Here is a 17,338-nt window from a genome sequence, read left to right as displayed (position 1 = left end):
AAAACCATAAAGTAACCTTAATCTGGGTCCTGGGACACCGGAATATTGAAGGTAACGAAAAAGCATATGAACTAGCAAGAAGGGGATCTGCCATGAATAACGAGCAGGCAGAATCGGTATTCACACCACTTGGTAGCAATCAAGAATGCAATCTGCTCAAAATATCCACGGATCGCGGATTGTAGATGGAGATATCAGACAACTTGGAACGTCAGTAGAACGTGTTGGTCTACCTACAGCCACAAACAGACATCCACTTGACAATATATGATACATATACTGCCATAGTTGTAATCAACCAGAGCAAAAGGAAACTATCTTCCATTTTCCCTGGGAATACTCTGCCCTATGGACGGCACGGCTGTTAACTCTAGCAAACCGCTTTTTGAAAACCACGAAGAACTGGCCGGCATAAACGCAAACAACCTGATAGACTGGATATAATCTTAAAGAAATAATCGTATAACTTGTAGTACTAAGTACAAGTAGCAAGTATGTGGCAACAAAATGCTGCGGAGGCCCTAGTTGATTTCTTGGTGAATCAACACTTAAACCAACAAAACAACCAATCGGCCGGACATACATTACTCGTACCTACCCGTAAAAACCCGTCAAAGGTGATTAAAAATATTTTCTCGCGGTAAATAAATATTTTAGTTTTCCAGAAAGGGGGAACATTGTTACATTAACAAAAAGATGTTTGGCGATTCGGCGTCTAGCACTTATTGTCTGAAAAAACAGGTTTTTATATGTATTTAAAAAATTCAAAAATCAGATTGTTCAATTCATATGTTTTAGGTGTTTCACTTACCAATTGCAACAAGAAATCCAAATTTTGCTCTTTCTGTGATTCCTCGAAATGTTGCGGCTTCGGACCAGGCGGCCTTGAATCAGTATTTTTAGGCACATGAAAAACGTAGAGTTTTGTTGTTGTTTTGGTATCTCGTTCTTAACAGTAACCATAAACCGCGCCAACCAGCTTAAAACGGCCTTGAATTCAGCTTTTAGTGCTTTAGTGCTTTTACGTCTTTATCATTTGAGCTGTCGTTGTGGGACCACTCTGACCAGCGTGAAAAAAGGAAAAAATATATCGTGACTCTGGTTTAAGTTTTGTCGACGAGACTTTTTCTTCTGCACGACTTTCTGTGCATTCGACGAAGGGCGAACGCTATTGTTACTTTTTTTAATTTTCCAATAATTCAACTGACGGTCTGGGATTCAAAAATTTGTATGGAATAGTCAATAAAATTTGGCCTTTTTATTAAACGAGAAATTCAATCAAACACAACTAACTGAAATTATTCTTCGGAATTGCAAAATTTTATTATTTTGTGTGGAAATGAATTTCAATGTGGCATAACAAACGCTGCTCTAATATAAATTCTTAATGTACTAAAAATATTTATTTATTGTGCTACACATTTTCATTAATTTATTTAAACGCGTACTGCATTCGGTCTGCCTTTTTGCATTTGTTTGCAAATTTGCGGCACGCGCCAATAACACATGAATTTATGGTATGTAGATATTCACAGAGATGCTGACAGAAATAATTAATTGGGTTATGTACACAGACGCATGTAGAAACCTATGCATGCACCCTCTATTCCAAGAAAAAAAATCAGGAATTTTCGCAAATATATGTACATATAAAAGCAATTGGTGTGTACATATTCGCTTTTCGCCTTTCCAATTTAGAATGCTTTTCCAAGCTATCAAAGGAATAATCTACCTATCTTCTTTCTAGGAATGTTGCTAAGGATGGTAGTCCAGACCAGCTTGAATGGTTTCACTCAATTAATGATAGTTCCTGTATCAAAAAATAGACGCACGATGTTAAATCAGGCGAATGGTGCAACGAAATAATTTTTGGCCATTTATCGCTGAGAATGCCCATTTCCATTTCACGGAGTTTCCCAGACGATTTCTTATAATTTTTTGTTTACTGAAATTACTCATCTTTTCAATGTTCTCTGGGAATAGTCTACTTTGTGGAGAACCTGTTTTTTGAACGCCACTCAGCGATTGAAGTAATGGGCTAGAAAGAAAGAAAAAAATTATGTAATATAGGGTGGTTTAATTTCAAGGGCCGATGTTGAATGTGAACCACACCTAAACGTCAACGACACCGTTGGACTTCTTTCTTTGGGGTTATTTGAAAGAAAAGGTTTACGTCAATAAGCCAGCAACAATTCAAGAGTTAAATAATGAGATAATTCGGCAAATTAATAGCATAGAACTTCAATTATGCCTCAGCGTCATCGAAAATTTGGACCATCGGATGGAGGTGTGCCACCGAGGCCGTGGCGGCCACTAGGCCGATATTTTGTTTCATGCGTAATTGAGCCATAGCAATATTATCACTATAAAGAGAAATGACAATAATTTCTTAAAAAAATTGTACCTTATTCAAAATAAACACCGGCCCTTGAAACTTAACCACCTTTTATATAAGGTATTTATTAGGTAGATAAAGGGTCGACGAGCTTAGATGTGGTTTTAAAATAAAACATGCAAAAGCTCAGATTCTTTTAGGTTTCCCTCTTTTTATTCAAAATAAAAAATCTTAAAAATTATACGTGAAAAATTACATCATTTAAAGGACCACCACGAGACCGTCTGCAGCTAAAATCCGCCAAACAGCCGGTTCATGATTGGCTAATTGTGCAGAACGTTGAGGCATCGATGTTGAAGGTTGTTTAGCAACACTTTGTGATACAGCAGCAATGTTCTTCAGAGAATGTTCCATTTTTGATATGCCAGTACTTTTTTTACTTGACAGAACAAGTTTGTACAAATTTGTTCATCAAAATTTTAATTGTGGACTCATTCGGACGATTAAATCACGAATTTTCATTATGTTCGTAAAGATCGATTATTTTTATAATAAATTTCAATAATTTGACATATGACAAAGATGACATATCATAAAAAGGTACCATCTAGGAATCATTCACTATTGACATCTAGGTGTCACTTTTGAGCGCCTATTTATATATTGAAATGTACTTCAGATCTGAATTAGACCCTTAGGGTCCATTGAGTTGCCAGTGCTATGTATCTCGCGTGGAGGATATCGTTTTATATAATTCATAAAACACGTCTTGGTGAGTATTCGAAAGCCATTCAGCCTTTTGTCAGCAATGTTCTTCAAGGATAAAAAATATGTTGATCCTAGGCACTTTTGTCGACTCCTACAAAGAGCAGGTTGGTGGCAAAATAGGTGTTCCAAAGTATGAGGGGTGCCTTTTATATGTCGGGATTTGGCAACCCTGGTGTTGCAATCTGGCAACTGACAGCTGTATCGCAAAGTTTGACATTTTTTGGCTTTTACGTACTCAGAACGTTTTGAAATACCAGCGCTATTTGTGTTGTTTACAGTAACTTAAAAGATTCATCTCGGTCCAAAAATGGAATTAAATCGTGAACATTTTCGTGCGATTATTTTTTACAACTTTCGATGAACTTAATTAATTTTTTGGCGATGAAGCTCCATCAAGGACCAGTGTTTATCGATGGTATGGTGAATTCAATCGTGGACGTGGTCGTAGTTCACTCCAAGACGAATTTCGTGAAGGTCGTCCAAAATCAGTTGTTGTTCCGAAAACTATTGATGCTGTGCGCGAACTGATATTGCAAGATCGTCATGTGACCTATCGTGAGATTGAGACAATTAGTCAATCGCTCAAAAAAAAGCTCGTGTCGATTGGTCGAAGGAAAAGCTCAAAAAATACGATCGCGGGGCTTCGAAACACGTCTATGACATCGTGACAGGTGATGAATCAGGGATTTACGCGTATGAGCCCGAAAGTAAACAGCAGTCGACTGTATGGGTGTTTCAAGATTAGCCCAATCCAACAAAAGTTGTTCGCGCACGAAGCTCTTCCAAGCAAATGGTCGCCTGTTTTTTCGGAAAACCTGGACATGTCGCAACCGTACCACTAGAACAACGCAGAACAGTAAATTCTGAGTGGTACACAACCATTTGTTTGCCAGTTGTCTTCCAAGAAATTAGGAAAACCAATCGCCAAAGACGGATCACTCTTCACCAGGACAATGCGAGCTCTCACACATCGGCTCAAACAACTGCATTTTTGAGCACCCAAAACATCGAATTAATAGGTCATCCGCCATATAGTCGTGACTTGGCACCGAGTGACTTCTTTTTATTCCCGTACGTAAAAAACAAACTGAGAGGTCAACGTTTTTCGACACCTGAAGAAGCGGTTGCGGCATTCAGAATGCATGTTTTGGAGGTACCTCATTCAGAGTGGCAAAAGTGCTTCGACAATTGGTTCAAACGCATGCAAAAGTGTATAGATCTTCATGAAGAATATTTTGAAAAACAATAAATGGATTTTCGATGATTAAAATTGGTTTTTGTTCTCTAATCCCGACATATGAAAGGCACCCCTCGTACACCTAGCATTCGCTTCGTTGCATTGTTACATGCGGAGTTCTGGACTAATCCCATTTTGGCTGCGTGATGTGGGGTGACACAGTGTCCCGTCAGTACTTCAACCAATATTTTGCAGTCTTTTCTAGACAGTGATGAAATAAAGTTTGTAGTTTTCGTATTTCAAGTCTTTAGCATCATTTTGGCAGTTTTGTTCGAGGTTGAGTATGAAACCACCATTGACTGCGTTTTCAGAGCTAACTACATAGTTCCTCATTTAGTGCCGTTTTCAAAAAGGAAAGTGACGGAGGAGGAGGGGAGAGAGCAAATATTTCTGACATGCTCAATCGTGGCAAGCGATTACTGCCTCATCGCCAGCTCATCGGCTCTCTCATTGCCTTATATTCCTTTGTGTTGTGGTATCCACTAAATAGTGACCTGCCCATTTCCGCAGCGTTCAACCATTTTAGATTTGCATTGTTGAACACATTCCGAGTTAGTCCAAGGAGCCATAATTGCTTTAATAGCCACTTGTCTATCAGTGATAATTTTTCGTTATCATTAAAAACTAAAAAAAATTTTAAGCTGTCGGTTGTAAACACGAAAGGGAACCCTAAATGAGAATTTGCTAGGTGGAAACCAAAAAAGGTTCCCTGTATGAACGCAGTTTTTTGTACTCAATACGATCGAATGCAACAACAAAGTAGAGCAAGTAAACTAACTCTATTGGCTCAATGCGAGGTTAAAAATAAAAAATGCAATACCAATTTAAAATTAAATCTAAATTAAAATTTAATTTAAATCTATTAAAAACTAAAGCAAAAAATTGAATGAAAGGATAAATATTAGGCTGGGTCGATTTGTGGGGAGGCAAAAAAATCGCCCATTGCTCTGTGAAAATCATATTCTAGGGATCAAAATAAGAAGCTTTGCCGAAGAACTATACCTCTAAAACGAATTCTGATGTGCCCCAATTTGGCTTGAACTTTTTAGTATCTTTTCTCATGTAAAGGTCAAAAATGGTGATATTTTGAAATGATTGTATGGGGAACCCTCCAGGGGAGGTTCCAGGTGGTGTGCCACTGGCATGGGTGGATCGGCCTTCCAAAGTTAGTGGGGGTCGGTCATACATTTGGACTCGATTGGAGCACTCTAAATGGGTCAAAGTGGGATTTTTCGTTCCACCCAAATTGCTGGACATCAGAATTCGTTTTAGAGGTATGGTTCCTTCGGCAAAGTTTCTTATTTTGATCCCTAGAATACGATTTTCACAGAGCAATGAGCGATTTTTATATCGACTCGCCCTACTAAACATAATACCTTATTCTATTGTGAGATCCATTCCGACTTAACTGATAATTAGTCCAGATTTGCAGAATATAAGTTCAGATTCCGTGATGTTGGTGGAATACAACGGAGTTTTGCTCATCCTTGTTGAGAATTTTTCCATGTTTAGAGCCGTCCTCACCAAAGAAAGTTGAACTATGACGAAAAGTTGTTTTTTTTAACTTTAATTCATAGCCTTTAAATTTAATGCATTTTACCTACTCCAACTTTAGTTCCCAATCGAATTGTTTTGCGCCAGTACGATTGATATTTTTTAATAGTGGATAAAAGCCATTGATAGCAACGCAAACTAGTAAAAAATTCGATACAACCATTGTATCATTGATAGTTCGTCCGCCCTAAAGTCGTGATTCCAACGATGCCAATTGTCAAAAATGTCGATAGAATCATGCAAATCGTCGAGTCAGGCCGGTATGTGAGTAACTACTTCATCTCCCTGGAATTGAAGATTAGTCAGAAAATTGTTTGGAAACATTTACATTGGCATGAGGATAATAGAACATAGATAAGGATAGGCGCATAGTTATATTGTTGAACATCTTGAACACCTTCTACAATATGTTTATGCCCTGCATTAGCTAGAACCCGAATGAAATGTTAAGGAGCTCTACAATATGAGAGGTTAGAATGTCGCTCGTGGTTAGAGCTTCAGAGCTTACTTAGATTCGCAAAAGACGAAGGCTTATTACAAGAAGCCTATTGCAAGGAAACGTAAGGCTTCTTGGTACCACTAAGGACCAATAGATCGATGTGATGACTTTCAGCCAGCTAGGTCAACCTAACCTACAGGTATATCATCGAAATAAGGTTAACAACCCTTAAGAACTTTTTCTTCACCCAAACATATGACACCAAAATGAGGCTAGGGAGGATTTCGGAATTTTGTTTTAGGGATGACCGTTTTTGTGCCACATTTTAAAAGGTTAAAAACATTTTAAAGCAAGATGTGAACTTTTCGAAAATTCCATAGTGATACAATCGCATGAAAAATCATCGTCAATGCTTTTCCAAACATAACTTCTTTTCATTTATAAAAAATGTATTTTTTTTGGAATAGAGGGTTTCTATGCGCTTACAACAATTGCAACAAGAAGTCACAGCACAATCATGATATTAGCGCTAGCCGCCACAACCGCAAATGAATATGCGTACATACCTACATACTTGCATGGGTAACTATTGAATTGATAATCTGGCGCGACCACAGAGAATTAAACGGCGTAAATAATAACAATTAAAAAATTACAGAAGTTTAATAGAACTCAACATAGTTGCATAGTAAGGAGAAAAAACAATAAAAATAAAAATGCAAAAATAGTAAATTAGACAAATGGCAGTAAATTCTAATCTATTCTAGTTCCACTTACGAATACAGAGGGAGCAATAATTATTTATTAGCGCTACGAACGAATGCGGAGCCTTTGAAATAGATACAGTTTGATGCTTTATAGAACTATGAAATATAATATTTTTTTTTAATTTTTAATAGCCAGTAGCAGTTAAGTAGTCGTCCATTCACCTGTCGTGCATTTTATGGAATACCACCTGCATTCTTTTACTACAGAGTGGCAAATGAGATATTGAAATTGATTAAAATTTACTCTTGTAAGTAAGTGTGTTTAGCCAGACCCCTATCTATTCACAACTTTTTTCACTTTTAAGCATTTAACCTAAAAACGTGTCACTAAAATTAGGGGCCGCAATGTCAATCCATTTGGGTGATATGGCAAGTTGCTCGTGAGCAAGTTCGGGTAATGGTGGCGCACAAACTTCACCAAACATGCAGTGTTTTGAGCTACAGGGTCTGACACTCGAAGTGTAACCAACTTCACACCGCTCGCGCACCTGATGCATGGACATCAGCTGTCTGTAAGTTGGTTAAATGACAGTCCAGATTAGCGCGCGGAAGCATTTTGCCGAGAGTAAACGCGACGTAAAGGCGGCCGCCGTAGCCGAATGGATTGGTGCGTGACTATCATTCGGAATTCAGAGAGAGAACGTCGGTTCGAATCTCGGTGAAAACACCAAATTAAAAAATACATTTTTCTAATAGCGGTCGCCCCTTGGCTGGCAATGGCAAATCTCCAAGTGTATTTCTGCCATGAAAATGCTCCTCATAAAGCTATCACAAAAATATCATAAAAATATCGTTCGGAGTCGGATGAAACTGTAGGTCCCTCCATTTGTGGAACAACATCAAGATGCACGCCACAAATAGGAGGAGGAGCTCGGCCAAACACCAAAAAAGGGCTTACGCGCCAATTATATATATATATATATAATATGTATATATAAACGCGAAAAAAGAAAATCAATGACGGATTTCAAATGTAAGAGCGATTGTTCGTGATCTCGAGCACCATAAAGTACATAAATAAAGTTTTTGTTTATCGGGTTACAATGTTACTGGTAGCATCGCGAAACATCATGGAGGTTCAAAAGTGAAGTGGTTCAAAAAGTGAAGAAGCGAGTTGAGCGAAATCCCCAACGAAGTGCCCATCAAGTGGCGAAAGAACTGAAAATATCTGACCGTAGCATCCGCCACATACTAAAAAATGATCTCAAAGTCAAGCCGTACAAGATCCAAAAGGTGCTTGATCTCACATCAAAGCAGCAACAAGTCAGGCTTGAGAGAGCGAAGGAGTTGCTTCGCTTGAAATTTCCGAAATTTCTTTTTGATGAAAAAATTTTTTAAATTGAGTAATTTGTAAACTCACAAAACGATAGGGTTTATTTGACCGACCGTTCATACGAGAATTTGAGTCATCGATTTGTCCACCAGGAGGCAGCAGCCGCCATAGGTAATTGTTTGGGTCGCTGTAACCACATACGGACCCTTGTGGTCTACAAGGTGAAGTCCAAAATAAACAACACTGAGCTAAAATAGAAACAATATGAGCTTAGTTCTGATAACTTCGAGTTTATTTATGCAAAATAGCCCCCTCTGGCCTCGATACACTGTTTTGCGCGATCTAAAAGCTTTTCGAAAGAGTGTTTCAGGTCATTGGCCGGAATGTCCTTCAGGATGTCAGTACAAGCCTTTGGATGGCCTCTACGTACGCAAAACGTTTTCCTTTCATGGCCAAATGCAATTTTCCGAATAGGTAGAAATCATAGGGAGCCATATCAGGCGAATATGGTGAGTGATTGATGGTTAAAATGCGATTTCTAGTCAAAAAATCAGTCACAAGAGTGGATCGATGAGTTGGTTCATTATCATACAATACGCGCTAGCTTCCTCTTTCGCGGTATTCAGTGGGAATTCGACGAATGCGATGCAACAACCGCTTCGAAACGCCAAGATAGAAAATTACATTGACGGTTTGGATCGTTGGCATGAACTCCTTGTGGACAATTCCTTTGGAATCGTAAAACCCAATGACCATCGTCTTGATTTTCGACTTCTCCAAACGCGATTTTTTAGGTGGTGGCTCGTTTAGGGCCTTCCATTCGGCACTTTGACGCTTAGTTTCAGGATAGAGCAGTTTTAGTAATAATTTTGCTTTAATCTCGGGAAGACGAGCTAGGACTCCTTTTGCAGGGTTTTCTCTCGATGGTCGTTTTGAGCCGGTTTTTCATCAATGGTAGTATTTTTTTTCATTAAATTTCGGTCACTTCCTATACAGGATTTCCTGCAGTTTAAAGGCTCCAAATTATATACAATAAAAGGTGCTTGGGTTTTCCAATAAGCGGTGTTATTTTGATATTCAAAGAAAAATGCTATTTTTTAATATGAAGGATCGGATGTTTATTTCATTATAAAGAGGAAGGTATGCCGTTAATAGTGGAAAATAACATCAGGCAAATGAACACCACGACCACGCGAACAGGACAATATCCTATTCATGAAAATTTCCATAACCGAATTGCAAAGTGGCTGCCCTATGTCCTCGATAGCCTCACGAATTCCATTTTTGAGGTCATGAATCGACCCTTGGCTGTTGGCGTAGACTTTCTCTTTCACGTGGCGCCAAAGAAAAAATTCACAAGGTGTTAAATCATAAGATCTCGGTGGCCAATTGTGATCACCTCTTCGAGATATAACACGGTCCGGAAACTTTTCCCGTAAAAGATCAATGGTTTCGCTGCTTGTGTGATACGTAGCGCAGTCTTGTTGAAAATAAACGTTGTCCAGATCAATACCATCCAATTCCGGCCATAAAAAATCGTTAGTCATCTCTCCTGTTTAACACCTAACACCTGTTATTGAAAAACCACATATATCTTGCATGAGAAGCTGGGTTATATGCTTCTTCTGAAACAGTCAAAAATTATCAAGAAGAGTACCAACGAATATAAATTTAAAAAGTGATATAAGTTACAATGAATATGAGTATGAGTATAAGCATGAGTATTAGTATGAGTATGAGTATGAGTATGAGAATGAGTATGAGTATGAGTATGAGTATGAGCACGAATGTAAGCTGTTTTCATCTTTCCTACAAACAGTATTATGCGAGACCCACGAATTTGTCAAATTCTTAGTAACTCTGCTGTTGGTTATTTACTTTTACGAGTGTGTATGTATGTATAATAATGCATGCTGCCCATTCTATATGCATGCAAATGAAAAAAGATTAACTCGCACTTGACGCCTTATTAAACGTGAGTCTGTTTAAAAATCCAAAATGAAAGGCCATCACTATCCGAGCCTGCAAACTCACCCATATTCCACAAATCGAAAATATACATACCTACATATAAATATATTATTGAAAGGTATTAAATCATTAAACCAATGACGAGTGTGAATGAATGAGCTTATCCAAGTGCATACATACGAGTACATACATACATATGCATTTGCTCAGACCTCTCATGTCTCATCTGCATGACGTAAAAATTATTTATATGCGAGTACTTACATATATATTTGTATAAGTTTTTGTAACAGCAATGACGAAAACGAAAAAAATAGTTGTACCCAGTTTTTCCAGAGCCCTTTACGCTTGAAAGTAAACGATAAGTAAGCGACGCTAAACGATTGTGCTTATTCACGAAAGTATGTGTGTATATGCAAGTAAGGGTTTCAGACACAGTTTCATGTGTTTGGTATTTCGCGGGGGTTTCCTCAACCGAATCCAAACTCAAAGCGATAAGAAGCCAACTGATTATGTATAAAAAACAAGAAACAAAAATAAAGCTCATTGCATTGTAATAAAACAACTAAAATGAGAGCGGGAGAGCTTCATACATAGCACAATACAAAATTAAAAGCACGATGGAGAGAATCTTGAATCAAAAGCCTCAGACGAGTGGGAGATTAGCTAGCCGAGCATGGCAAAGCGTCAAGCCAACCAGTTAACGATCGGATTGGCGGCGTCCAGTATTGACGCGCAAGTTGAGTGATGCGCACATTGCCTTTGGAACGAAATTCAAATGTGGTCATGAAAATTATTCGCAAGGTTTTCTAACGTGCGGCATTTTTTAGTCTCTTATGTTTTGTTTTAATACTACCTGTATATAATTAATTTTATAGCTGAACGTCAACGCGTGTGTGTGTATGTGAAGAAGTGATCATTAAAAATATAATAATAATTAACATATAAGCATTTGCCATTGATAACAGCAACAAGGCTGGGGATTACTGAAGAAATCTTGTTCTTTGCTTCTGAAATTTGCATAATTTTGCGTATATACAAACATAAGTTGAAATGTTGAAAGAGTGATTATACCAAAGTGCTAAAAACTACTTAATTTAGAAGCAGAATTTTCGGCCAGTAAAAAGTAACCGAACCACCTATTGAGCACCATTTATTCTGACACAAAACGAAAAAAGAAGAAAAGAAAAGAAATATGAATTTTACAAGCTTTTTCTTAGCCGCCTTATTGGCCGTGCTGCTGAGCGATTGCGCTTGGTGCCAACAATTGCCGCCACAAAGTTTTCAAACGCATCCAACACGCACAAATGTGACCAGGTGGAATCATCGGGTGTGTGTGAAAATATATAAAAAAAACAATATTCCAGTTTATGTTTATTAATTTATTTAAAATATTGCAACATGAAATGCGAAAAAGTAATAAATAAAATAAAAATACGCTTCCTGCTAAATAAACCAATTGACTAAAAATAATTTCTATATTCAGCTTTGCTATTAATCAAAAATAGTAGTAATAAAAAGTTCTGCGACAAATTTTCTGCGCACTTGAAAATATTCAAATAGTTTTTACGAAGAGTTTTCTAAAATATTTCAAGACCAAATTTCACAACATACAATGACGTCAGCTGTTTGCCATTTCTGATAGGCTGACAATTTTAAAGTTTGCTGCATATCCAAAAATATAGACCAAACACGGAAAAAGATTGGTGCTTTACAACGAAATGCATCAGGAACAAGGAAAAGAGGGATTCTTTATGGATAAAAAATGGTTTGCGGTCTTTCTGGTTGTCTGGACAGACCTTATGACCGGAAAGTACCGGGAATATTTAAATAAAACAAAACAGAGTTAAGTTTCAGCCAAATTTATTTTATCTCCTTCAAAAAATGACCCGTCTGAAGCAACACACATGTGCCAACGTTTAACCCAGTCCTCCATGCACGCCTGGTAGACCGACTAAGGGATGGCCTTCAGCTTCTTCGTCGCATTCTCTTTGATCTCCTCTATTGACTGAAAGCTGCTTCCGCAAAGTGGTAATTTGAATTTGGGGAACGGAAAGAAGTCGCACGGCGCCATATCAGGTGAATACCGTGCTTGCACAATGGTATTTACTTGGTGGTTGGTCAAATAATCCAGCACAATTTGGGCTCGGTACGATGGCGCGTTATCTTCATGCAAAATCCAAGAGTTGTTTGCCCACATTTCCGGCCGTTTGCGACGTGCAGCATCTCTCAAACCCTCCAAAACGGATAAATAGTGACAGATGTGTGTTTTACAATCCTACTAACATAAGAAAAAATGTGGGCCGGTTCCCAAGTGCGCGGTTCGTTTAAATTAAACATTCCCGGTACTTTTTGGTAATAGTGTACGCGAACGAATAACATTTCTAGTGCTGTAGACTGGAACTGAGCATTGAATAGCATTCTGCATTCACTGAGACATATTAAAATAAGAAAGGTTCAGGTCTAATGAATGCGACGAGTGCGAGTAGACTTACCTACCATAGAGAGTTTATTTAATAGTTTTTAGTCAGTTTAGAAATATACTATAAAGCCGAGCCTATTCTTATGCGCCTACTCTCTGCAATCTAACCAATTATTGCCCACGTGGTTCTCTCAGGTCTTAGACGCTAGAATTATATAAATAACTCACTTATTTTCCCATCAACACAACACTACATTGGTCTTGTTCACGAGAAATTGGAAATTGCATGGACTGAGTCTTCCAGCACTGAAAGGTGTGGCACTCTTGGATAAGAAACTGACCTGGGAAACACATGTTTCGCTAAAAGTGTTTCGCGCATTAAGGATCTTTCAACAATGCCGTAGAGCTTGTGGTAAATCCTGGGTCCTGAAACCTGCTGTTGCTTTATGGATGTGAATTATGAGAGTAATCATCACTCATGCCTTGTGTTTTGGTGGTGATGGATTATGGTTAAGTTCACACTTCTGGCACAATACAAAGAAGTGTGTGGTATGCTTTACGGATGCTATGAGTACAACCTCCGACAATGCCCTAAAAGCTATGCTTAATCTGCTCCCCTTGGATCGTAAGATACAGCAGGATGCAATAAAAGAAATGTGTAGACTCCATAAATATGGTTTCTGGCACGAAGACAGAACTTCGAGACACAGAAAAGTCCACTGTTTTTGGCACCTAAAGACGAACTTGTACCCATAGTTTCATTTGGAAGCAAATTCAATGACACGCAATGGAGGAATCCAGAGTCCATTCAAAGAAATTGTATGGATATTTTCCTTACCGATGGGTCCAAGAATGACATAGATTTTAGAACCGGAAGTTACATAAACGATAGTAATAAGTAGCATTACGCTATGGGAGGAATGACAACTGTTTTCCAAATGGAAACTTTTGCCATTCTGAAAGTAGCGAAATTGGTAATTGAGAGGAGATGGAGAGGGAACAGATTGAAGTCTTTAGTAACAGTCAGGTTGCACTGAAGGCCCTGGAGAACGCAAATCAAACCTCAATGATTGTTCAAGAATGTAAGAAGAAGCTTAATTATGTTGCAAGACGGATTAAGCTTGCACTTATATTATATGAGTCTCAGGATACTGCGGTGTTCAAGGGAATGAAATTGCCGACAAATTGGCCAACTGTGGATATTGGATATTTTCAGATTTACCAAAGAAGAAATAAACTCGCAAGTTTGCTATTTCGACCACTATGAGAAAATACATTTTTTTTATAATTTGGTGTTTCATGGCGAGGTTTCGAACCAACACGGTGCACTCTCTTTCTCTTTCTCTCTCTTAGCTTCACAGTCAGTGGTGGAACATAGCTTCATCAACGATCCTCCTCCAATTCAGTCTCTCTTATGCCTCATTTCTCCAATTACGAACGTTCATCGCTTTTAAGTCTGCTTCTACGTCATCAAGCCATCTCTTTCTTGGACGGCCTCTTTTTCTTGGTCGGCCCCTCTTTCTTGGTCGGCCTCTCTTCCTTTAATTGGACGCATGGTAAACACCCTTTTTTGAATTCTTTCGTTAGGTATTCTTATGATGTGGTCAATCCACCTAATCCCTAACGCTTTAATAAAACGTATTACATTTTCACCACCAATAAATAAGGCTTTCAATTTCGTTGTAACGGATGCGATACGTGCCGCTTTCAAGCCGAATAGTGAGGATTTTTCTCACTATGATTCTTTCAAATTGTAATTGCTGGTTTATATCATTAACTTTTATTGTCCAGACTTCAGCACCAACCCGTGCACTACCGAATGGTATTGGTGGAGCAACCCAGTCGGCTATGACGACCGCGGTATGAAGTATGACCTGAGATTCCAGCTTTATATATATATATATATATATATATAATTGGAGCGTACACCCTTTTTGGGTGTTTGGCCGAGCTCCTCCTCCTATTTGTGGTGTGCGTCTTGATGTTGTTCCACAAATGGAAGGACCTAAAGTTTCAAGCCGACTCCGAACGGTATTTTTATGATATTTTTGTGATAGCTTTATGAGGAGCTTCTTCATGGCAGAAATACACTTGGAGGTTTGCCATTGCCTGCCGAGGGGCGACTGCTATTAGAAAAAACGTTTTCTTAATTTTTGATCTTTCGCCGAGATTCGAACCGACGTTCTCTCTCTGAATTCCGAATGGTAGTCAAGCACCAACCCATTCGGCCACGGCTGCCGCCATATCATATTTTACCTCGAACTAAATAGCAGTCTGTAAATTACAAAAAAAAAACTGGAATTCATTGCTTACTCGGCAAAAAGGTTAATACACTTTCTCCGTATTACAACAAAAAAAAAAACAATATTACAATGGATTACAAATTAAAATTTACCAAAAGAGAATTGTGTTTTATTCACTAATTACCACTTCAGGCTCATCACAAAAATACAATGTAACTTAAAAATTAATGAGAGTACCTTTCAAAAAAAGCATTAAGAAAAACTGTTAAAAACCCCTCTAAGTGAGAGCGTGAAATTATAATTCTCACAGCAGCAGAGAATATTTCGCTCATTTAACGCAAAAATATTTGTATGTAAATAAAGCAAGTTAATAAATCCCACGCGAAGATGCACTTTACGCTGTTAGAGTTCATTGCACCTGCTCAATCAGACTTCTACAGCAAAATAAATTAAGAAAAAAGTTTACGAAAGATGTACACGAAAAATGTTGTACAACAACAACAACAAAATGCGAAAGCTCTGTCATGTGTATGGTAGACCGAGTGATGCTTTCTACGAGTGTTGTTGTTTGTGTAGTGTGACAAACACAAAGCCACGTAACAGCTTTAAAAATATCTGTGAAATTCTTAAGTAAGACAGTATTCACGGTTGTATTTAATGATCTTGCACATTTTCGTGTTTTATTTCTTTTTTTATAAGATGGCCAAAGAGTATCGTATTATATTATGCTGAGTTTCAGGCCACACAGAACTGTACAGGGAACTGTAGGGCTGACCAACTTGCTAGAGAAGGTACCTGTATGCCAAACATAAGTAATTTTATGGGGGTACCTCGCGGAACTTGTCAGCTTCTTTTTAAGAACGCACTAATCAGTTCTGTAAATCAAAGATGGATCCAAAAGCCGTGAAATTGCTACGCAAATATGGCCAAGGCTAAATCTATGAATCTAGAATATTATACAATTGAATAGACTTCAAATTACGATCTTAGTTGGGGTCTTCATAGGACATTGTCTCATAGGTAACCGCGTAAGGAGATTAGACGCTTACATGCATGATTTCTGTCGTAGCTGCTGGAATAAGGAGGAGTTGGAAACAATTCAACACCTTTTTTGCACATGTCTGGCTCTAGCTAGAAGGCGGTACTGATATTTAAGAGCCTACTTCTTAATGAATATAAATAATCTCTATATTTTAGGTATCAACAACCTTTTACGCTTTGTCAAAAGCTCAGGTTGGTTCAATATGGAAAGGGAAATGTAGCCCAGCACCTGCGGCTCACAATGCACCCATTTCGTGGTCTAAGTGGCATCACTGTCTCTACGTGCGATGCGGCTGCCAAACCAAACCTACGGAAAATAGATTTTTTTTTTCATTTTTCTCCATTTTTTCCAATGTTGGCTATATTTTCACCCGCGCACCAAAATTTGTAAATCCAACGTCCTGAACGGATCCATAAGCAATGTTCAAGTCCTCCCCCTGCTCTCTGATGGCTAATTTGCAGTTATTGATCAACTTTTTTTCACTTTATTGATGCCTTCATAAGTTTTCTGAAGTTTTCTGACAGTCAGTTTGCACTGAAGGCCCTGAATAACGCAAAGCAAACCTCAAAGATTGTTCAGGAATGTAAGAAGAAGCTTAATTATGTTGCAAGACGGATTATGAGTCTCGGGAGACTGCGGTATTCAAGGGAATGAAATTGCCGACAAATTGGCCAACTATGGATATTGGATATTTTCATATTTACCCAAGAAGAAATATTTTCAGATTTACCAAGTAGAAATTGTTGCCTTCATAAGTTTTCTGAAACGTTCATGTCACTCGTAAACGGCTGTCGGCTGTTTTCTTGAGAATATCATTACCGAAACGATTTCCCAACATTTTCAAGGTTTTCGCAACAATAAATTTTTTAATGCAAATTTTTATATAAACTCGTGTTGCAAATTCAATTCCATTTTGAAAACTGTAAAATATCAAAAACATGTGCAGAGCTAGATTTACTCAAGACGGCATAAGATTTACAAATGTCAACTAATGGCGATACAATTTTTGGTAGAAATGTTAATCGCAGAACTAAACAAAATAAAGCAAAAACAAAACAAAAATCAATTGACTTGGAGCGTCAACTGGCGGTTGTTCAGGGAATTTTTTGATGAAGGTGGCACCCCAGGAACTGGTAATATTGCGTATTATAAATATATATATATAATTGGCGCGTACACCGTTTTTGGGTGTTTGGCCGAGCTCCTCATCCTATTTGTGGTGTGCGTCTTGATGTTGTTCCAAATGGAGGGGCATACAGTTGCAAGCCGACTCCGAACGGCAGATTT

The 17,338-nt window shown here is 38.1% G+C and overlaps 1 protein-coding gene across 2 annotated transcripts in view; it reads left to right on the top strand.

Moving 5' to 3' along the window:
* The first annotated feature begins 11,056 nt into the window (after positions 1-11,056).
* Positions 11,057-17,338, top strand: part of LOC128861320 (angiopoietin-related protein 7) — a 41,776-nt gene continuing 35,494 nt past the window's right edge. For both annotated transcript variants that reach the window (XM_054099372.1, XM_054099371.1), the window contains exon 1: positions 11,057-11,674. In XM_054099372.1, the coding sequence (XP_053955347.1) occupies positions 11,540-11,674 (135 nt within the window). In that variant the 5' untranslated portion in view covers positions 11,057-11,539. The remainder of the gene's footprint in view (positions 11,675-17,338) is intronic.

The sequence above is a fragment of the Anastrepha ludens genome, chromosome 4 (genome assembly GCF_028408465.1).
Source record: "Anastrepha ludens isolate Willacy chromosome 4, idAnaLude1.1, whole genome shotgun sequence".
Taxonomy (NCBI): Eukaryota; Metazoa; Arthropoda; class Insecta; order Diptera; family Tephritidae; genus Anastrepha; species Anastrepha ludens.
This window is presented reverse-complemented; position numbering and strand designations above follow the sequence as displayed.